This window comes from Salvelinus alpinus, chromosome 22 (genome assembly GCF_045679555.1).
Source record: "Salvelinus alpinus chromosome 22, SLU_Salpinus.1, whole genome shotgun sequence".
Lineage (NCBI taxonomy): Eukaryota > Metazoa > Chordata > Actinopteri > Salmoniformes > Salmonidae > Salvelinus > Salvelinus alpinus.
Window position 1 is genome coordinate 19,633,144 of NC_092107.1, and position 24,249 is coordinate 19,657,392.

The 24,249-nt window shown below is 44.4% G+C and overlaps 1 protein-coding gene across 2 annotated transcripts in view; it reads left to right on the forward strand.

The window, feature by feature from the left end:
• rsrc1 (arginine/serine-rich coiled-coil 1) overlaps window positions 1-23,897 on the forward strand; it is a 181,418-nt gene extending 157,521 nt beyond the window's left edge. The window contains exons 8-10 of one of the 2 annotated variants that reach the window (XM_071359466.1): window positions 18,903-19,009; window positions 20,403-20,519; window positions 23,391-23,897. In XM_071359466.1, coding sequence (XP_071215567.1) covers window positions 18,903-19,009; window positions 20,403-20,519; window positions 23,391-23,483 — 317 coding nt within the window. In that variant the 3' untranslated portion in view covers window positions 23,484-23,897. The remainder of the gene's footprint in view (window positions 1-18,902; window positions 19,010-20,402; window positions 20,520-23,390) is intronic. The other variant, XM_071359467.1, reaches the window with a different exon arrangement.
• Window positions 23,898-24,249: the final 352 nt, after the last annotated feature.

A 24,249-nucleotide genomic window follows, 5' to 3' on the forward strand; every position in this document is an offset into this window, starting at 1 on the left:
GAGAGTAATTCAAGGGGTTTGGTAACAGTAACGCACACACACAGAGTGGGAAACTGTGCATGACCTTTAAAGTTTGGTGACCTTTTAGCCAAATGAAAGCCCGGCCATCAGAAATTAATTAGCCCTGCAAACCTACTCTGGTCTTTCCTCCGTTGGCAGCGAGGACATAAATTAAATCGCTCTCTCTGTTTCGCCCTCATTTTTTGGTCTGTCATTTTCTCATTCTATTTTTCATTTCTCTTGCTGCTCCGTCCCCCTCCTCCCTCCCCTTCCCCCTCTCTCTCTCTCTCTCTCCCTCTCTTTCTCAGTGGAGACATTGGCAAAGTGTTGAGTAAGTGTGTGGCTCCAGGCTACGGTGCCGAGCTCCCAGTCAAGTAGGTTTCTTAAGCAGAGTTCACGCTGTAATCTCGCCTTTTTTCGAATCAATTGACTCCTTCCCCCACCCCCCAGCTCAAAGCCACTTCATTCCTCTCTCAAACTGTTCCTGTTTTATTAAGTAACGCGCTGTGCCCACATAGCGCTGCGAGGCTTTGTTTTTTTTATTCCTGGTCCTCTTTAGGAGAGCGGACCGAAATAGTCGGATGCAAAACAGCTCATCAAAGCGCCTCCGCCAACCCAACAGCTGCTTTGGCTCTGACCACGAAGACCGAGAGCTGGCGTCACACGGTGGGCTCCGCCCACTGGCGTCCGGCACCCAGCCCAGCTTCTCAATGGCCAACTGAATGGAAGAGGTGGGCCCGGCGCTTATTAAATGCTGTGTCACCGGGGTCTCCCATGCACTCCCGCAGGAGCCCCTACAGATCAGCCCCGACAAGAACGTTACTGCTTGAACCGTTAAGAAGAACAAAATTAAACCAAACAAGATGACGAGAACAGCTACCTACACTACACTTCACAAATAGATTTACAAGTCCAACAGTAGTGGTACTAATCGAAACCGTTCTTGATTCATGTGGATGCTGTGATATGCACACTATTATTATACCGCAGTACACACTGACTGCCCCTGAGCAAAGTGGGTTTTATCAAGAGGGCATCCAGATCAATACTTAACAAAGTATTCTCAACTTGAAAGGGCTGTTATTTTTGTGTCTTGTCTGTTTAAGGGCAAATAGTAGAGTTGGAAAATGTAACTTTGGAAGAGACAGCCACTAGCTATGTACACTACATGGCCAAAAGTATGTGGACACCTGCTCGTTGAACATCTCATTCCAAATTCATGGGCATTTATATGGAGTTTGTCCCCCGTTTGCTGCTATAACGGCCTCCACTCTTCTGGGAAGGCTTTCCACTAGATGTTGGAACATTGTTGCGGGGACTTGCTTCCATTCAGCCACAAAAGCATTAGTGAGGTTGTGCACTGATGTTGGGCGATTAGACCTGGCTCTCAGTCGGCGTTCCAATTCATCCCAAAGGTTTTTGATGGGGTTTAGGTCAGGGCTCTGTGCAGGCCGGTCAAGTTATTCCACACCGATTTCGACAAACCATTTCTGTATGGACCTTGCTTTGTGCACAGGGGCATTGTCGTTCTGAAACCGGAAATGGCCTTCCCCAAACCGTTGCCACAAAGTTGGAAGCACATAATTGTCTAGAATGTCATTATGCTGTAGTGTTAAGATTTCCCTTCACTGGAACTAAGGGGTTTAGCTCAAACCATAAAAAACAGCCCCAGACCATTAGTCCTCCTCCACCAAACTTTACAGTTGGCACTGTGCACTGGGGCGGGTAGCGTTCTCCTGGCATCCGCCAAACCCAGATTGGTCTGTCAAGACTGCCAGATGGTGAAGCATGATTCATCACTCCAGAGAACGCGTTTCCACTGCTCCAGTGTGCAAGGTGGGCGAGCTTTACACGACTCCAGCCGACGCTTGGCATTGTACATGGTGATCTTAGTTTCGGCCATGGAAACCCATTTCATAAAGCTCCCGACGAACAGTTCTTGTGCTGATGTTGCTTCCAAAGACAGTTTAGAACTTGGTTGGACAGACGATTTTTGCACGATACGCGCTTCAGCACTCGGCGGTCCCATTGTGTGAGCTTGTGTGTCCTACCACTTCGTGCCTGAGCCGTTGTTGCTCCTAGACATTTCCACTTCACAATAACAGCACTTACAGTTGACCGGGGCAGCTTAGCATGGCTGAAATTTGATGAACTGACTTGTTGGAAAGGTGACATCCTATGATGGTGGTACGTTGAAAGTCACTGGGCTTTTCAGTACGGTCCATTCTACAGCCAATGTTTGTCTATGGAGATTGCATGGCTATGTGCTCGATTGTATACACCTGTCAGCAACGGGTGTGGCTGAAATAGCAGAATCCATACATTTGAAGGCGTGTCCACATACTTTTGGCCATGTAGTATATGTCTGCTGTATTTATTGCTGCCCTGCCTTTTGGTTTTAGCTATGGAGTGTGATGCTACACACTAACACCAGGATTCAGGCCAATAATGTGAGGGCAAGACTGACTCTGTCAGATGTAATGGCTGTGGTCGTCAAACCCAGTGCTCACACTCAAAAAAGTTAATGCATGTTTCATAATGAGAGCGATCAGATCTTTCCACAGTATTTCCCCACCACTAGCCCTCCTTGGTAAAGATTTGAAAAGGTGCAGATGAATCAGGTGTAGCATGTGTGTGGCAGAGAGAGATCAAAACCGGGGCTCATTAGACTGTTAATTCCCCTTCTTTTCACGTGTGCAGTTGTTCAGAGGAGCAGGTGACAGAGGCTATAACATCATGCAGTCAATATGGAAATTAGTGTCAAATGCTTAATAACCTCAGCCATTCCCACGCACAGCCATGCCTGTTCAAAGGCATTGTGAATTGTGTGTGTGACTGCAGGACGTTAGAAAGGCTAGTGTTGTTTTCCTGTGGTTTATATCTCATATGCTGATGGTATGACGGTAAGGTATTTGAGTCATATGAACCTCTGTCCCTATCATCACAAACCTCTGGCAGATTGGAAGATCATATATTTTAATGAGAAGTTCAATAGCTTTTTAACCCATCTCATTAGGAGGAATATATACTATGGGCTTGCTCTTTTGGCATTAAAACGAAATAACTGTTTGTTTAATTATGCGGTGTGTACGATGGGTCACGGGTTGGGGTGTGTACCTATCTGTGTGTGTCTGTGTTCTGGAGTTAGATGGCGATTAAATATTCAGAGGGGTTGCTCCCCCTCTCCCCGACCCTGCTGCGGCCATTAACACATCATCACCATATAACTAGCTCTGTTGTCAATCACCAGCCCCATGCTAAAGAGGCAAATGTCTGGTCTTCATCTCTGGCCTGGCTGTAGAACAGAAAAAAAGCCAAGTAACAAGGGAGTGACTGGGAGAGAAAATGGCCAAACCAACAGAGATGCCTTTTCTTTTTCACCTTCTCCTGGAGAGGAGGAGAACATAGTACCCACAGGGAGAAACGGTCGTACATTTAGTGTTCTAACGTTACACCTAGCTTGAATTAGATTGCTGGTTAGTGGCTAGCCTTGCCTGTGTCTCTGGTAGTAGGCCAATCTATCTGCATTAATTTGCAATGTTTGAATTCATATTTTGTTTTAGTCAGCCGGTGTGATTCTGCCCCATTTCAATAATGTGTAGTATCCTAATGTTTTCGCTAACCTACCCTTTTTATTACACCGCACGTAAAAGTGGGCGTGCATACGGGCCACATGCGCTATCACGTCTTATAATAAATTATGGGCTCCGTATTCTAATTAAAAATAATAATTAGGCAGCTGGATAACAAACTCTCCTAATCTTCATGTGCCTCAATTTGTATCTTTGGTTGTAATAAAAAATAAAAAACAGGAAATGAGAGGAAAGTGAGAGTGGGATTGGACGGACGTTGGACGCTTTAATGTAATCTGCCTGCAAATCAAATTATTTGACCTCGAAAGCCTAACAATACAAACTCCTACCGGACTGCTGTTAAATATTTAGCATGCGCCCTGTCATGAATACAAATGTAGCGCAAATTAGAATCTACAGGCGTCTGACCCCCCTATCACACCCGGGGAGCACTGGGGCTCTTGCTGCTTTAAATGTTTTAATTACCGGGCGGGCAGGAGGATCCTGCTGCAGCACTTGAAGGACAAGCAGAGATATTCAGCACCTGGTAAACATCGGTGTTCCTGTGTCGATTATCTCCCTGCATGAAGTGTAATGTGGGAGATGCGCTGATGATGAGACACGGTGAATAACGTCAACGAATTGTCATGCACTTGTCATTTGGCCTAATGCCATGTCGCTACTGTAGGCTATACATGGTGGCTTTATTTTCCTATGAGACTCTTCTTCCCATCATTTCGAGGGTATCTTCTGGATGCTCCGAGAAAGCATCCTGTAATTTCTATTGTGCGCTTTGACAGCATATCATTCACAGTGATTTTGATGTAAGAAAATCTGGTTTGTATTGACCTGCTATCGATCCTGGGGTGGACTCGTCACTTGTCGTTTAGCGGCAGTGCTTTGCGATGGATCGCCTTATTTGTTGTTAATATGTTCAATATCAATACAATAAGGTCTTGACCATGTTGAGGAATATTAGACTGACAGTTCGCCCGGTTTTATGTCGTTTGTTTGATTCTTGGATTAAACAAGGTAATAAATACCGCCTTATTTTGAGTGGCCAATAATTTACGCATTTATAGGCTACAGTAGATCTAAACATTGTAAATGCTGACTTTACAGAAACAACTGACTTTACAATATCGTCGTCCATGTAGGACTATTAGCCTACTTATTCCACCGACATTTTTTTCTCCTAAATGATGTTTGATTTGGCGTCGAATTGGTGTCCACAAGTCGATTCAACGTCCTTTATTTTCTCCCCCCTCCCCATTCAGTTTTGCTGTTGGGCAACCCCGCATTGAAATTATTAGTTATGCCTGGCTTGTAAGCAGTTAATCAGAGTTATGGACCCTGGGGAAATACATTTGGCAGAAAATCAGTGTGAGAAGATTTAATTATCACGCGAGACCTTTTCCCTCAGCTGGCCCAGTGAACCCCAAAACTCCCGCGCTGCTGCAGCCAAATGTGCGCGGACGCCAGGCTTCTCCCAATTTGTTCCCGCGCGCAGTGATAAGCCAAGCAATTACTGCTTTATTGATTTTTCATCACCGAAAATTTAAAGTAGATTTTTTTTCACTCTTTGAAAAGCCATGGTGGGTGATTAAGTGAGGCCCCTTTCTACCCCCTCCATCCTTCCCTCTGAGGTTCAGGGGAAAAGTGGATCCGCGTAGCAAATTCTAATAACCCCGGGTCGACCCCTGTTGTTGTCGGATAATGTGATGCCACACGGCTTTCTCACTATGGGACACCCGGGGACGCAACCAAACGTCAGTGCATGGAGGGGTATCAACCGAAATGTTTAACTTGCCCTGTGAAGCAAAAAAGGAAGCAGCCCGCCAATACCTATAGTAGTGGCCTATTAGCCCACATTATCCAGATGTTGCGCGCGTGCCTCTGCTGTGCACACCACAGGTCAAGTGGATGGATGATTGACAGAACCCTTTCACCCGTGTTGATCACTAATCGTTTTACGGGTCACCCTTATCAATTACCCCGCTGTCTGTCGAGTCTGTGGAGTGATGTACCTTCACATGTCACCAAAATCACAAGAAGAACATATTGATGTTGATACCGCATTTCTGTCACTGTTTTAGACATGTATTCCTCTTTGTTGCTATCATTCAGACATTGAAAGTGAAATCCTTTCAATTAAATAAATCAGATGTGTATAATATAATTAATATGATAATAATCAATTGTCATTGGTATTCCATATTTAGTTGCTGCCCAGTTAAAGTCTACAAGTACATTATATTTCATAAGAATTTGAAATAATTGGCTAGGTCTCCCTTGTAATTAAGGTCTTTTGACTTCAACAGGATTTCTTGGAAAAATAAAGGTAAAAAAAATAAACACTAAATAATTAAACCTAAGAATGCCCTTGAATGTGATCAGAATGAGGTTTCATCTGACTGCACAGTGCCTTCAGAAAGTATTCATACCCCTTGACGTAGTCCACATTTTGTTGTTACAGCCTGAATTCAAAATATATTAAATGTATTTTTTTCTCCCACCCATCTACACACAATACCCAATGACAAAGGGAAAAATCAAATTTATTGAAAATGAAATACAAAAATCTAATTTACATAAGTATTCACACTCCTGCGTCAATTCATGTGGTGAGTCTTTCTGGGTAAGTCTCTAAGAGCTTTGCACACCTGGATTGGACAATATTTGCACATTATTCTTTTTTTAATTCTTCAAACTCGCTAGATAGCTATTTTCAAGTCTTGCCATAGATTTTCAAGCTGTAACATTCAATGCCGTCTTGGTAAGCAACTCCAGTGTATATTTGGCCTTGTGTTTTAGATTATTGTCCTGCTTAAAGGTGAATTTGTCTCCCAGTATCTGTTGGAAAGCAAACTGAGACAGGTTTTCCTCTAGGATTTTGCCTGTGCTTAGCTCTATTCTGTTTCTTTTTATCCTAAAAAAAAACACCCTAGTCCTTGCCGATGACAAGCATACCTATAACATTAACAAATTAATAGATAAACAAAAAATTATGCAGCCACCACCATGTGAAGAGTGATACTATATGAAGAGTGGTACTCAGTGACGTGTTGTTGGATTTGACCCAAACATAATGCTTTGTATTCAGGACATGAAGTTCATATCTTTGCTGCGTTCTTTTGCAGTTTTCTTTAGTGCCTTAATGCAAACAGGATGCATGTTTTGGAATATTTTATTCTGTACAGGCCTCCTTTTCACTTTGTCATTTCGGTTAGTATTGTGGAGTAACTACAATGTTGTCGATCCATCCTCAGTTTTCTCCTAAACAGCCGTTAAACTCACCATTGGCATCATGGTGAATACCCGGAGTGGTTTCCTTAGTCTCCGGCAACTGAGTTAGGAACGACGCCTGTATCTTTGTAGTGACTGGGTGTATTGATACACCAAAGTGTAATTAATAACTTCACCATGGTCAGAGGGATATTCACTGTCTGCTTTTTAAAAATGTTGACCCATCTATCAATAGATGTTGACCCATCTACCCTTCTTTGTGAGGCATTGGAAAACCTCCCTGGTCCTTGTGGTTGAATCTGTGTTTGAAATTCGCTGTTCGACTGAGGGACCTTAAAGATAATTGCATGTGTGGGGTACAGGGATGAAGTAGTCATTCAAAAATCATGTTAAGCACTATTATTGCACACAGAGTGAGTCCATGCAACTCATTATGTGACTTGTTAAGCACATTTTTACGCCTGAACTTATACAGGCTTGCCATAACAAAGGGGTTGTTAAGACATTTAATCTTATCATTTTTAATTCATTTGTAAAACAAAATATATATATAAAAAATAATAACACACACAAAAAAGAGAAATTCAAGGGGTGTGAATACTTTCTGGAGGCATTGTGTGTGCCGTTATATGGACCCCTAGAGGACGGAGTGGTAGGACCTGTCTGTGTCTGGACAGGGTCACACTCACATTGAGAAGTATGCAGGCGCAGGATGGCGCACGCACGCTGCTGCTGCTGCTGCTGGGGGAAATCTCCCTGGGTGGCAGCCAGCCATGTGGCCCTCTAAAGTTTTTATTGTCAGACAGAGTTCATAGACGAGCCTGGAGGCGGGTCTTGTTTTTCTACCCTGTATAAAAGTGTGTGTGTTTGTAAATGCATGTAGATGCCATTGCTCCGGTCGGGTTTCAAGGTGGGAAAGGGGTTTCCTGGGACAGGGTTAAAGTGTGTGTGTGTGTGTGTGTGTGTGTGTGTGTGTGTGTGTGTGTGTGTGTGTGTGTGTGTGTGTGTGTGTGTGTGTGTGTGTGTGTGTGTGTGTGTGTGTGTGTGTGTGTGTGTGTGTGTGTGTGTGTGTGGGCGGGGGGCTCATTCGCACCTCATCAAGATGTAACCGGTGGTCCCAGACAAGACTGAAGGGGCTGTGGGGGACAAGGTCTGGGGGTGGTAGAGCAGACCACTACGGCTGGGATAGGGTGACACTGGGTGACATGTAGAGGGGAAGGTTCACAGCCAGGGCTTCGCAGGGCCAGGGCCACCCCCAGACCTGGCTAGGGAGGGAGGGTGTGAATGAGTGACTGGGCTAATATGATATGTTCTGACACTCTTCTGTCAGTTTTCTCCTCGAAAGCAGAGAGAAGGGAACCTCCGTTTTATGGTTGTCATTCCATCCAGAGGTTGTTTCACTTTAGATATTGAAGAGTTTAATATTTTAGATTATTATTATTTAAAAAAAAATCTGAAATGAAAATGATTTACAAACGACTCGCACACACACGAACACTCACATAGGCACATTAGTTAGTTGAGTATCATCTATATTCGCAATATGCTTAGGTTCACAATCCGCTTAGGTTGTTCAGGTAACAGTTTGGTCTAGTGGGACACGTACTTGCTTCGACTGACAATTGAATTGTCATTTGAAAATTGACCCTTTTTACCACTGAAATAGGAACTCATCATTCCTAAAGCCCAGTTGCTTGAATGCGTTATGAGGTCAGTGTTTTTCTGTGTTTCTGTCGTAAGTCCTACTTCAATAAGGTAAAGTGCAGGGTGATGCCGGTAAGGTAATCTATTAAGCGTCTAAGTTTATTAGGCTAAGAGGGGTCGGGGGGGAGTGGCACATGTTTAATTACCAGCCCCCCACCCAGGACCCACACATACCCCTCATCATGGCCATGACTTTTCGCTAGCTGAGACGGTCCAAAGGAGATCCTGAATCTGGCTACATAGAACCAGCCAGAGCCGCCTCAGGTTTGGAGAGGGAGAGAGGGAGGAAAACGGGTGAAAATAGAGAAAGGAAATCAATTATGGGGTGGGGGGGTTTAGACGTCAACAAGGCTGTTGACGTCTAAACCAGTGTTTGTGTGTGTGTGTGTGTGTGTTTGTGTGTGTGTGTGTATATGTTGTTTTCCTGGATTCTTGATTACATCATTTTCATTTTAAAGACCGTGCTCCAATTAAGTAATTAGTTGCCCAGGTGTTTCTTTAATTTCCGGATCTGTTCTTAAAAAACATGCTGAGCAGACATGCTGACCAGACCAGGACGAGAAAGTGAAGAGCACTGCACCCCCCCAAATCACTCACTCACTCTCTATCTCACACACACACTTGCGTATACACACACACACACACGTGCACATACTCACACGCTAGCAGTGCACACTTACACACACATCGTGTTCAAATCACTTTATCAATTAAATATACTGGTAAAATGTATCTTATTTCTCATAAAGGGTTTTACTCCATGTCTCGATTAAAGCTGGACTGCGGTTGAAACATGCATTTGAATCAGCCATTAAGCAAGATAATCATATTTGAACATTACAATAAAATAATAATATTTTACTATTGCACTCCCACATAATGCACATGCACTAAAAAACATTCATACACACAGAGAGGGTCTGGTCGTGAAGACGTCACGGTTCAGGCTGTGAAAGCTTCACATTTTAGTGGCACGCCGTGATACAGCACAGACACTGGCTGTCTGCTGACACCCTCAACCTACAGACACACACAGACAGGGAGTCACACAAACACACACACACACACACACACACACACACACACACACACACACACACACACACACACACACACACACACACACACCTGTCTTTAGTTAACCCACAGTGCAGTCTGCACCCCTCACCCACATATCCCACCCTCCTTATCCGCCCCATCTAACACCCACCCAGCTTGACAGTGCACTGGGCAGGGTAAGTGGACAGATCTAAAAACCCACTTCCTTTCAGGGTAAGTAGAAGGCTTGTGGCTCAAATATTAGGGCTGCGTCTTAAATAACCGCCTATTTCTATTTATTGCACTACCCATAGGGCTCTAGTCAAAAGAAGTGCAATATAGGGCATGGTGTCATTTGGGACGCAGCCTGGGAGCACTGTAATGCGGTCTCTTGTGACTCTAGCACTGCCATTTGAATGTGTCGTGAAAATAGGACGTTTTGAATTTGTATTTGACATCTTTAATAACCAGATAAATATAGGTATTGCTGTCTGTCTCCATGTGCTGTTTCTGTGTACAGTCGTGGCCAAAAGTTTTGAGAATGACACAAATATTAATTTTCACAAAGTCTGCTGCCTCAGTTTGTATGATGGCAATTTGAATATACTCCAGAATGTTATGAAGAGTGATCAGATGAATTGCAAAGTCACTCTTTGCCATGCAAATGAACTGAATCCCCAAAATGATTTCCACTGCATTTCAGCCCTGCCACAAAAGGACCAGCTGACATCATGTCAGTGATTCTCTCGTTAACACAGGTGTGAGTGTTGACGAGGACAAGGCTGGAGATCACTCTGTCATGCTGATTGAGTTCGAATAACAGACTGGAAGCTTCAAAAGGAGGGTGGTGCTTGGAATCATTGTTCTTCCTCTGTCAACCATGTTTACCTGCAAGGAAACACATGCCGTCATCATTGCTTTGTACAAAAAGAGCTTCACAGGCAAGGATATTGTTGCCAGTAAGATTGCACCTAAATCAACCATTTATCGGATCACCAAGAACTTCAAGGAGAGCGGTTCAATTGTTGTGAAGAAGGCTTCAGGGCGCCCAAGATAGTCCAGCAAGCGGCAGTACCGTCTCCTAAAGTTGATTGAGCTGCGGGATCGGGCACCACCAGTACAGAGCTTGCTCAGGAATGGCAGCAGGCAGGTGTGAGTGCATCTGCACGCACAGTGAGGCGAAGACTTTTGGAGGATGGCCTGGTGTCAAGAAGGGCAGCAAAGAAGCCACTTCTCTCCAGGAAAAACATCAGGGACAGACTGATATTCTGCAAAAGGTACAGGGATTGGACTGCTGAGGACTGGGGTAAAGTCATTTTCTCTGATGAATCCCCTTTCCGATTGTTTGGGGCATCCAGAAAAAAGCTTGTCCGGAGAACATCAGTCCTGTGTCATGCCAACAGTAAAGCATCCTGAGACCATTCATGTGTGGAGTTGCTTCTCAGCCAAGGGAGTGGGCTCACTCACAATTTTGCCATGAATAACACAGCCATGAATAAAGAATGGTACCAACACATCCTCCGAGAGCAACTTCTCCCAACCATCCAGGAACAGTTTGGTGACAAACAATGCCTTTTCCAGCAAGATGGAGCACCTTGCCATAAGGCAAAAGTGATAACTAAGTGGCTCAGGGAACAAAACATCGATATTTTGGGTCCATGGCCAGGAAACTCCCCAGACCTTAATCCCATTGAGAACTTGTGGTCAATCCTCAAGAGGCGGGTGGACAAACAAAAACCCACAAATTCTGACAAACTCCAAGCATTGATTATGCAAGAATGGGCTGCTATCAGTCAGGATGTGGCCCAGAAGTTAATTGACAGCATGCCAGGGCGGATTGCAAAGGTCTTGAAAAAGAAGGGTCAACACTGCAAATATTGACTCTTTGCATCAACTTCATGTAATTGTCAATAAAAGCCTTTGACACTTATGAAATGCTTGTAATTATACTTCAGTATTCCATAGTAACATCTGACAAAAATATCTAAAGACACTGAAGCAGCAAACCTTGTGGAAATTAATATTTGTGTCATTTTCAAAACTTTTGGCCACGACTGTATGAATGATTGTTGTGTTTTGTGTGGGTCCCAGAAAGAGCAGCTATCGCTAAAGTCACAGCTAATGGGGAATTCACATTGAAACAAATAATAGGTGTTGCATTATCAAATGCAAATCTCTGACTGTGGCAATTGACTGATAAACTCATGGGTACACTCGCAATGGCTGCCTGGTATTGTAATGCAATAATTTCCACGGTATTTAGCAGTGTTTTATCAACTGATGCTGGATTGCCATGGTAATGTAGAATGTTCATTCAAATAATACTAACTGATGTGGCTCATGCAATGGAATGTATTTTTTGTAATGTCAGTTGAGTTGACTTGACAAATCACAGCACAGATTGAAGGGTACACCTCCTGCTTTTACTTGCTGGCATGGGTACCCACAAAATGGCTGCCAGTACACCCATCATGCCACCATTGACTTGAATGGAGACACCCTTTATATTAATTCTTATTTGTATGCAGAGAAGTGAGTGTGAAAAGTGTGTGTGCAACATGGCATCATTCTATATCTATCTGATCCCAAGGTCTATAGCCATAACAGACTGCAGACAGGTGTGGAGTGTCACCCCACTGATTATAGGGGTTGATTGAGGAGAGAGAGGGATGATGGGAAATTAGAAATAAGAGATGTTGGAGGAGATAGGAGGTGCTGGGCGCGTGGCGGCGGTGTCTGCCTGTCATTAGGCTCTGTGTTAGGGTAATTCATTCATTATTGGTCCCTTTATTGAGTGAAGAGTGGAGATGATGCGTATCTCTCTAGGAGACATCGGCGAGGCCAGGACGCACAAGGTGTCTGTCCACAGCTGCTCTGACTAGGACACTGGCTGTCAATATGGGGTCACGTACTCAGGAAAAATTCTGGGCCGGAGATCATCCTTCCAACCTTCAACCATCCGTACATCCATCCATCTTAAACCCTACTGAAAATGTAGGCTACACATAAAAAACATTGAAAAGACGAGATTGTATTAATAGCAATGTCATTTAAACACATTTGTGCTTCAGGTAAAACTCAGGGCTCAGGAGAGGGCTGTCATAGTCTTTCTTGTTGCTGTTCACTTTGTATTGTATTGTGATACTTTAGGTTATCAGAGTGAGCTTTGGGTTTAGTATAGAGGGGATCCCCTGAGTCGCTAGTGGGGCTCCCAGATTTACACAGAGGTCGGTGGTCATGATTGGTGTATGTGGGACATTAGTGTTGTGACAAGCGACTTCAGGGGTCACACTGAAAATGACAGTGATCAAGGAGAGGGTCCACCCAGGGCAATTGACACAGTGATAAGGATGTTAGGACCACGGGGGCTCGGCACGCGTCACTTACGTATTGATGGGACGTGTGTGTTTTGAGGTGGAGGGGATGCTTGGTTGATAAGGAGCTGTGTGTGTGTGTGGTCCCATGGGGACCCTGCGATGTGGCTGTGGCAGCATCATTAGAACAGCTCGGCCACCTGCTGTGGTACTGGGCGGTCCCCTCCCTTGGACATCTGGCCCAGGCTGCCAATGTGTCTCCCTGGTATGACCCCCAAAACCCCCAGCCACAGGGGCCAGCATGACGTGTTAGCATGCATAGCACGGCAGCACTGTAGATCACAAGACATCACACAACAGCACCCGACGGCAGCATGCTCTGTCACGACACAACAGTTCAACGTAACACAGCACAGCTCGGCACAACGTAAGACAACTTGTCAGACAACACAGCACAGCAAAACAGTACACATCACATAAGAGCATATAACAACACAACGAAACAAATCAGATCACAGTACAGTTCAACATAGCACATAACACAGCTCAACACAACACAATATCTGGCTTATGTCTCACCCCTGAGTTGGGTTATCAAGTGTATGGGTGATCGCTCTCTAGAGGACAAACAGCTTTGTAGCACTCTTATTATGGGACAGCTTGCACACATACCCCTCTTTTTTCCAATAATGTTTCTTGGAATGCAATGATAGTCAAATCATCTCTATGTGGCTCATATAATGATGGGTTGAGTCAACTTGCACTGGTTTTTATCTGCTGTTATTTACCCATCTGATGTTATTTTCTCCGTGTTACTCTTTCTGTTTCTCTCCCATCTCGCTTGCTACCACTGTCTTTTTTCCCTTGCTTTCTCTATCCAACTCCCTCTCCTCCCCTCATTGAGATCTCATTTGTCAAGGCCGGGAGCAGCAGACAGGCAGCAGGGTATTAGTTATGCAAATATTGACGTGCCGCTTTGGCCTGGTAGCTATCAATTGAAATCAGCAAATCGATGGGCCTAATAGCTCCTCATTACGCACTTGATGCATTTTCAGGGCTAGCATCAGAAGCTGTCAGCGCGCCGTAATCAATGCAGGCCAGAACTATTACCTGACCACCGGGCCAGACACCTTTTTAATAACCCCGCCTTTGTTTCTGTTTCTGCTTTTTCTCTGGGCAGCGATGGGCTGGCTAAGACTGTGTTTTAAGATTTACTGAGCGATCTGTGCGGAGGTAAATACCTGCAGGTAGCACTCACGTGTGCGTTCACACACATTACTAACACACACACAATGGCTTTGGTTGACGCTGATGAAGAGCTAAGCTAAATCACTGGGGGTTCACTTTGAGGGAACAGTCCCAAACAGACAGGGCCAGATGGATAGATAAAACATGTGTCTTTTAGTGGAAATGCTGGTTAATGGATTTTAAGATTATATTGAATTGATATGTATCCTCATGCATAAACTCAGTTCGGGCAGATATATGAAAATTGTACAGTTGACCTGGTTTTGCTCCTCTGTTGCTTTATTTCAATAATCGGACATTTGGTTTGAATGTGGATTTTTGGGTTAGTGATAACTTTATGTTTTCGGACTGAGAAGATCAGTGTTCATCCAATTTGGTTTGAACTTATTCCCAGACCCAGTCATGTATTAAACAACATGTTTAGGCCTCAAGAAGAAGCACTTTGATGCGTAAGGAAGTGCTACAGTCAATGCCCCCTAGCGCTGAATGAAACTAACCGTTTGATGCCAAGTGATCCGTGTGTTCAGTGTACTTAGCTTAGCGCGAGGTTACGCAAACAACAATAGCAACACACAGGTAGGCCAAGACCCACAGGGGATCCACCAATAGGAACATAGCTGCTCCGGTTGCTCTGTTATCCTGGCGTACAGGTAGGGAAGGTGGTAAACAGAGGTGAGTAAAAGTGTGTGTACAGTATCTGTGTGTGTCTCTCTGTGTGCATGTGCATGACTGTGTGTGTACATCTGCGCGTGTGTGTGTTGGCGGGTTGTGGCAGGGATAAATCATTGGAGGCGAGGGTTATTGGAAATGCAGGGAGATGAAAGACTGAAGAAGCCAGTAATTGCCTTAAAGATCAGACTACAAAGCATTACTTTAGATTTTACTAGGCCAGCCTGCAACAAAAGAGCGGGTAATTTATGAGCTCAGTGTAAAAGAATAGCATAATTGCATTAAAAATGTATGATAATGAGCCCTAAAATGGGGAAGGTGGTTATTATGAAAGTTTGTATTCATCTTCCGCAGCTTGACTGATGGCTAGTGGCTTGATTAATGCCTTAATTTCTATCAATTAGCGAGCAAAAAAAATCGAATGCGAGGCGATCCCCTAAATTGAGCATTGAATTACATATTTTACTGCAGCGCTAAGAGGGAGGAGGGGGGCAGGGGGCTCTGGCACTCACTGGAGCCGGGACACTGATGAGGGAGGTTGTGTGTTTCTGTCTGGCTGTCTTTTGCCGTATGTACTGTACATGCAATTTCTTTAATGGTGTTACGCTGCGGTGTTTGTGTTAATGCCGACAGTACCATGTAGGATCATTCCCAGTGGTAGCGCCAGCCATCCCAACCGAAGCCAGCTCTACTCTGTCCAATTACATCCGCCATGTCAACAGTAGTCAAATTTGCCGTTTTTCCCGCTCACCTTTTTTATTTCTTATTTTAATGTCACCATTAGGGTTGTCTTTGCTTGTCTTACCGCAAATATAACTCCAAAGCACCTTTTGAATATACTTTTAATTTGTGACCGACCTCGACACAACGTACATTTCGTTTCTCTTATTTATTTGCCCGGGCAAAATGAGTGCCGTCGTAATTTAGCTTGCGAGGTATGCGCTCAATTACTGGAATTAATCATTAGCAGCAATATATTCAGCTCTCGCTGTTACTGATTGACACAAGGATTGACAAACGGTCTGGCACTGTAAAAATCTGTAGTAAAACAGCGCTATCCTCTGTTTGGATTCTGTCACTGCAGCAGAAACGCCATCTTGCGCGCTCTCTCTCTCTCTCTCTGACACACACGCACACACACACTTTCTGTCCCGGATGGCTCAGGAAATCTGCTTTCTTTCATTGGTGTTACTGATTTTCTCTCCTCTCCACCTTCTTAATCAATGAAGTAGACAAACAGCTATTTTGAGGGCACAATACGCTATTGATTCCAGGTTGCTCATCAGGATGCTGTTGGACTAATTTTGGTAATGAGTTTGCAAGTGTTTTCTGCCCATCCCACACACTTAACACACACACATGCACATACACACACAGCCTAAGAGGCAGATCAATCACTAACCATTATTAAGCTCATTATAACCAGTGAATACAAGGATGAAAAATGTAAGGACTCTCAATATGGTCCAGTGTATTGATCGTTCTGGTTTGACACCCCAACAGGTCACTCATAATGGTAGTAAGACCATTTTAAAGGCCTACTTCACTGTTTACAGCCATTTTTGGATGGATAACTGCATGGAGAATCATACTGCAGTTGAATGAAAATATTGAGCTGAAAAATGCATAATAAAAAGTCAAATTAAAAATAAAAAGTCATAAATATACAGTTCTGATGGTAATGATGGCTTTTCTACTGAGCCGGCTGGTGAAATGAACACAATGAACAGGAGGTTACGTAGACAACATGTCAACACATCTCTGAGGAGTGTATACGGGACAATGTCAATAAAGTTGTTTCAAACAGAAATGTCAGTGGTACATTGAAGGCATTCTTTCTAGTCTTTTCCTGTCTCTTTATGTCCCCCTCTCGCTTCTCTCTGTCTTTCTCTCATCGTTGACAGACGAGCTCTGCCAGTAATGTGGGGACAATCGAGTCGCACCGCTAAATTAATTAGCCGGATGATGTGTCAATATTAACTTTGACCTCCCTGCTCTCCACTCCGCTGCTCGGCCGGCGCGGGTATTGATTTTTGTCTGGTCTGTTATCTGCTCTCGGACTTCTCTCTCAAAGTCCATTATTTTTAATTTTTCTATGAAATACATATCTTTCCCCACTGACATCTGTCAAACCGCATATGGAAGTAATTTTATCTACCAATAATGTGTTTGTCAAAAAGTATGAGGCTTTAATGGATTCCGTGAGCCTCGTCCGTCCACTTTGTCACCTGCTCGAAAGGGCTGTCAATGATATATCTGGGCAGATAGGGTGGGAGGGGGCTAAGGTGAGTGTGTGTGTGTGTGTCCTTTATTAAGACTGTTACCTCAGAGTGCGGAGGGTGAATTCATCGATCACTGATTGAAAAAACGGGATTCATGGTTGACCAGTTGACGGATTTGACTCTCCTTCAAACTTGGACACACACATACGCGCACAATACTCCTGATGATGCTGTGGCTGTCATGTGAAGGACAGGCCACAGTCTTCAGAAGGATATTGGGCCGGCGCTCCCGTTCTCCATCTTGCTGCACATTCATGGTAATAACTATTTTTGGAGACGCCACATCTATTTTTCTTGCTCCTCTTCTCCTCACGTCACAAGACGTACTGTCATGGATCGAAGGATTAATTCCACTTGTCAGTCAGTTGTCCAATTATCCCAGTAAATAAAAATGGAAACAAAGTTTGTTTGAACAACATTGTCCTCCTATTTTGTTACTTTTACCTCACTGTGTGTGTGTGCACGCGTGCGTGCCTGCAGTGTGGACTGAGGCAAAAATTGAGACGTGTGTGTGTGTTGCTGTGCCACTCACATTTACCCAATGAGAACCAGAACAAATATGAATCTATTCATTAAACACGCGCCCCAGAAAGATATGTTGTGACAACGTCTTTGTGGCAGTTAATGGATGCATTTCATTCCTGTCATTAGCTCAAAACGGTGCATCTTCGGTGTGTGTGAGTGTATTTGTTTGTGTGAGTGTGTGTATTTGTCCGTGTGTGTGTTCTAGTGCGCACTCGATTTTACCCATCTGTGTTATTCATTGTGAGCCATTACAACCCACACCTGTTCATTGAAACTCTTTAATTTCCCTACAAGGTACTGTAGTCGCAGCTTCTGTTATTGAAGCATATGCAGACTCACTTGAGGTCTCTCTCTGTGCACCTCTCTCTTCTCCATGGAACTCAGACAGGAGTGTCTCTCAGATTGACAGCTAGATAGATGGAAGTGTGCAGGGGAGGATAAAAGGATAGGCAAGCGAGGGATGAATATTGACTGATTGGTGGAGAGATTGACAGGCGAAAGAAGAAAAGTATTGTTCAGACTCTTACAGTTCCTACCTTTCCAGACACACGTTCATAAATCAAAAATGTGCCTTCCGCCTACGTCTTTTTAATTTGATGCCTAAAATTTTGATTTATTTAGATTTTTTACACTTTAAATAGTTTCATTGTAAGAGAATCGGCTGTGCTTACTGAGATTTGCTTAAAGGGGGAATCAACAGTTGAAACAATAACATAGCGGACACCCCACCTCTGTTTTGGTTAACAGCTGAGGGATGGGCCTGGTGAAATGAAACTACTCTTAATTTCATAGACAGGGCTTTTGAGGCAATGACTGATCATCCAATATATCACAATTACAGCTTTCCTAAATATACTGTGGTCCTCAGGTACATCCCAAAAGCACTACTTTTGGCCCATAGGGCTCTGGTCAAAGTAGTGCACAATATAGGCAATAGGGTGCCATTTGGGACTGATCAACCTTCTCTGTTGTTTGTTTGTCTTCTTTCATGGAGGTAGGCCCCAGCCCTGACCCCTGTCAAGACCCCTTATCTAATCTCTCCTTTAAAATAATACAGAGATTTGGTCACATCAGAGATTTCTTAGCAGGTGCCAAAGAGCATTACTACCAGAGAACCTGGCCATCAACCTGGAGTCAAGCATCCTAAATGTAATTGGTTCACTTCCCCTGATGTCCCTGCTGTGTCAACGTGACTCGAGGGCGGCTAACAAATCCCAGTGTGTGTGACCTCTCCCCCCTGCTAACCTCTTCCTCCTCTCTCTCTCTCTCTCTCTCTCGCTCTTTTTCTGTGTTTCTGTTTCCAGAGGGGACGTCGCTGGCGGAGCAAGTGCGAAGGATAAAGGACATTGAGGCCATTGAGAGCGAATCCTTTGTTCCCCAGGCTTTCAAATCATCCCGAGACGGTGTCAAGGTGCGTTTTCTCTCTCTCCTTCTCTGTTCACTTCTTTCACTCTCTTATTTGATTTTTTCCCTCCCCCCTCCAGTTTTTATTCCATCTGTCCGAGGGCGGCTCCCGCACCCAAATTAAACCATTCCCATTCAATGCCGTTTGCTCCATCCGTTTGTTCAAGAGGAGAGAGGGGGCCTGCCGGGACTGTTTTTTTGATCTACTTGGCCGCCACAAAAGCCACTGCGGCGGGCCTCTGTCCCTCGCCCTCTCTCTCTCTGTCTCCACAGACACAGCGGCAGAAGCACAGAAGTCATTATTGAAATGCTCCTGCCTGAGAAAACGTGGAGGATATTAGATTTGTTGGCAATCATTGCCGATCCTGGGAGGGTTAGGACTAAAGGTGACAGTCCAAGTGGAGCGGGTTGATAGATTACACCCGGCACTGGGACCGGGACCTGTGTCTATCGCTCTGTGTGCTGTTGCTCTTTCTTTATCTCTCTCGTTCACTCATCACGGCTCTACCTGGCCCGTGTAAGTGGTGTGACAGGAAAAGGGACGCGATAGATTATAGTTGAATGCACTGATTGTAAGTCGCTCTGGATAAGTGCGTGTGCTAAATGACCAAAGTTTAAATGTAATTGAGGTACTTCTTGTAGTTAAGGGTCCTCAGCTCAGAAGCGCAGTCCCTAACTGGAGGCTCCCAAAGGCCAAACACCTGCAGCCCTCTCCAGTTAGCACTCAATTATCCACCGATGTACACCCGGCATCTTCAAATAGAGGCCCTAATAAAATAATGAGGATACAGGGTGTAAGTCAAGTTCTAACCCCCTTCCATCCCCACTCGGGTGAGAATTTTCCATCAGGCTCCACACGCACGCACATACACCCTCCTCAGTTTTAGGTTTTATTTATTCACGCCAAAGAAAAGAAGTGAAAGATAAAACAGTACAGATTTTTTTTAAAGGATAAAAACGGTGCCCCTCCCGGCTGCAGGAGGTGAATGTGTTAAACAAAGTTGCGCTCACACACACAGCTCAGAAGACCCAGTTAGTACTTCAGACCTATACTCACACTGCCATCTTCTGGCCAAACACAAAACTGCATTTGCTGGATTTGTCATTCCTCTGCACTAGTGTTCTAGCTTGTTTATGCAAGCAGCACATTTGCTGTTCTTGTCAGAAAATTTGATGATTTGACACTACTATACCATGTGATTGATATGTGTAATCCGACTTGGTGTGATGTAGAATTCCAAAATTCTGGTTACTTTCCCAAAATTCCTAGGTTTCCCAGAAATGCAGACTAGAAGATTCCTGGAATGTGGAGGGAATAAGCAGGAAGTCTAGAATCCCCTAACCAGGATATCAGCCCTTGTGTAATGTTAGATCAATTGTTATTCTGTATGTGTTTTTAGACCGAGTCAGTGAAAGTCGAGCAGGAACCGGATGACCCACCTCTGCTCCTTCCAGACATCAGCTCTCTACCTACCACAATCCGCTACAACGACAGCGACACACTAGCACACCCCAGTGTAAGTTCTCCCCTATCACAACACCCGCACTCTTTTCTGATTGGGACACACAAATGCACACACACAGAGGAATATGAAAGGTTACTGAAGTATTGCAAGATTGTCTCAGGGTGTTGGGCCCACTTATCACCCACACATGTCCCCTCAGAATCTTTCACACACACACACACACCTCACGACAATCAAACATTTCCATCCACACAGAGTCAGGCCTTAGAATAGGAAATGAAGCTTAACTTTAACCCCCCCCCCTCTCCTTGGAAGAGCTGTGTGGAGTCATTTATCTCCCCGCGGGGGAAAGTGAGTTAGCCCTGACACATACAGATCAAGCCTACGACAGCCTGATCTATGGCAGCAATATGCCCCAGGCGGGGGAGAGCCAATCAGGAATAATGATTCCCCATTACCCCTACTGTAGATACTGTCATCGCAAACTCGTTACTGCTGCGACTCCCCAGAACCTGGGCCATGGGGGTGAGGGGGGGGGGGGGCTGATCTAGTCATCGTGTCGAACCCTAGATAACACACGGCGAACGGTGTACACCCCATACTGTGGTTTAGGCCGTGTGTGTGTGTGTGTGCGTCGTCGTGTTTAAGGCGAGAGATGAGTGATTTACAAGGCCATTACACACCAGACACTGCATATTTAGCTCTCCTAAGCTATCAGACTCACGTTGGATAAATCAAACGTCATTATATACACACAGAGACAATGGATATGAAGAGATGGAGGTGATCTGTCTTTTGAAGGGGTTTTCTTTGTCAGGCGGCCCGTGCTCTGACATGCTGCAGTGGATCTTTAGGGTGTCTTTAACCTCCAAATTGTAGAAAACAATAGAAACCTGCACTTACATTTGCCTTAAGTGAATTATGTGACCGGGTTGTAATCATATGGTTCCCTTGACAAATGTTCTCATCAAGGCAGAGAATGTAGGCCTCTTAGTAGGGTTTAAAAATTCTAACAAAGGTTTTGGATAACCAGGGAATTTTGGGAAAGATACCGGAATTTTGTGTTCCTACTTCTTAGTGTGCTGCACATGATTTTCAATGGGGAAAATAAATGATCCATTCTAGACAATAATCCATACAAAAAATCCATATACTAGACACACACACTCGCCGGACAGTTTATTAGGTACACCCATCTAGTACCGGGTCGGACCCCCCTTGGCCTCCAGAATAGCCTGAATTCTTTGCGGCATGGATTCTACAAGGTGTCGAAAAGGTTTGTTGCACTATTGGTATCAAGGGATCTAACGTGTGCCAGGAAGACATTCCCCACACAGGTATTCCACCGCCAACAACCTGTACCAGGCAGGATGGGTCCGTGGACTCGTGCTGCTTACGCCAAATCCTGACTCTGTCATCAGCATGACGCAACAATTGTTCAGTTCAAAGTTGCTTGGGTCACTCGTTTTGCCCATTCTAACGTTCAATCGAACAGTGACTGAATGCATAGATGCCTGTCTGCCTGCTTTATATAGCAAACCACGGCCATGTGACTCGCTATGAAGTGATCCATTTTCGTGAACAGGGTGGTGTAATAAATAAATAAATAATAAACTGTCCGGTAAGTGTACTTCTCTGTCACCCACCACAGCCATGCAGGCCCAGTAGTATCCCATCATGGCTAATCTGACCTAGGTTCAAATGTTTTAAATTCTTTGAGCGTTCGTTTGAGCCTGTCCGAAGTTCCTGGTGAGAGGGGTTTGCACTTTTGGGGTTATTCCGCTGGTTGTGTACAAAACATTCATATTGAGTTGCTGGTCCATGTTGACTCCAATGCTTCCCACAGTTGTGTCAAGTTGGCTGGATGTCCTTTGGGTGGTGGAACATTCTTGATAGACAAGGGAAACTGTTGAGCGTGAAAAACACAGCAGCGTTGCAGTTCTTGACACAAACTAGTGCGCCTGGCACCTACTACCATACCCCCTTCAAAGGCACTTAAGTATTTTGTCATTCACCCTCTGAATGGCACACATATCCATGTCTCAATTGTCTCAAGGCCAAAAAACCTTCTTTAACCCGTCTCCTCCTCTTCATATACACTGATTGAAGTGGATTTAACAAGTGACATCAATAAAGAATCATAGCTTTCACCTGGTCAGTCTGTCATTGAAAAAGCAGGTGTTCTTAATGTTTGGTACACTCACTTATCCAAATTGACTTACAGCAGTGAGTGCTTATATTTTTGCGTGGGTAGCTGTCATAGGGATTCGAACCCACGACCCTGCTGTTGCTAACGCCATGTTCATACCAACTGAGCCACGTAGGACCAAGGCAGGCAAGCTAAAGGAAGCACCTTTCAATCAACACAGGTCTGTGGCTGACTCATGGTCAAGTTATGGCCATGTGCCAGGTTGGGGTCAATGCTGGGTTAGTTCAGTAGGGCCCGTGTGTCAGGCTCATGACCATTGTGGCAGGTGTGCTGCCCAGACCGGTTGGGGGGGGGGGGGCTTCACTTTGACACATCCTGTATGAAAAAGCACACTGAGCACCGGGAAGAGGTGGCACTGTATGACGGAGCACCACACCAGAGTGAGCTCAGTCAGGATCATTGCAGACGCCCATGCTCCCCCATTGCAGACACATGCACGCACGCACACACAGACACATGTACACCTTGCTCTACTGACCTAAAGTCTTCCTCTAATGTTGTATAGATTATCTGATTGTTGCACCCACTCATCCCTCACTTTCTCAACCACACATCTCCCCTCAGATTCTTTCACATGCACAAATGCACACACAGTTTTCTCCAGACCCTGTCACTCATCGCTCTAACTTTCATGTCTGGTTGTTTGTGTGTTCTGTTATTTACCCATATGTGTCTAACCAGTGTGCTTTGCTCCTTTCTGTGTTCTCCTCTAGTTGTTCCTGGACAAGGAGAAGGCCGAGGAGCTGTGGCTCAACAGGCTGATGTCCCTCCGCCAGGAGAGGCTCATGGGAAGTCCTGTGCCCTGATTGGACCAGCAGCTCCCCGGACCAATAGAATCGTCTGAACTGAGGAAACTTTGGTCCTGGACTAAATCCACCTGTCCTCACCATGAGTAGGGCCAGGAGTTTTTCCTGACCACGTGACCTGGCTCTAGTTAGTCTATCCTTGTCAGGTCACACAGTCAGGAACAACTCCCTGTTCCTAAACATAAACCTTTATAAATGTTTATTGAACCTCTCATTCACTGGACTTCCCTCAGACTTTTTGTCAAGAAACTTCTGTCTTTTTAAGAAGATTCATATATAGTTGATTTGTTTATCCCAAATGAGTTGTTGAAATGCACAGAAAATGTGCACTGTCTGTTGGATATATCAAACGTTGATAAATTGTGTTTGTGTTAAATTTGAATAAATATTCTCCCCGGTGAAGAAAAGCCTTGATTAGTAGACTGATTCCTGTTTAATAGACTGTTTGAACCTGATGTTTCTCAGTTAGGCTACAGTGCCTTCAGAAAGTATTCACACCCCTTTACTTTTTCCACATTTTGTGTTACACCTTCAATTTAAAATGGATTAAATTGAGATTTTGTTGTCACTGGCCTATACATAATAAATACCCCACTGGCCTACACATAATACCCCAATTTGCTTAACAATTCACATAATGAGTTGCATGGACTCACTCTGTGTGCAATAATAGTGTTTAACATACTTTTTGATTGACTACCTCATCTCTGTACCACACACATACAATTATCTGTAAGGTTCCTCAGTCGAGCAGTGAATTTAAAAC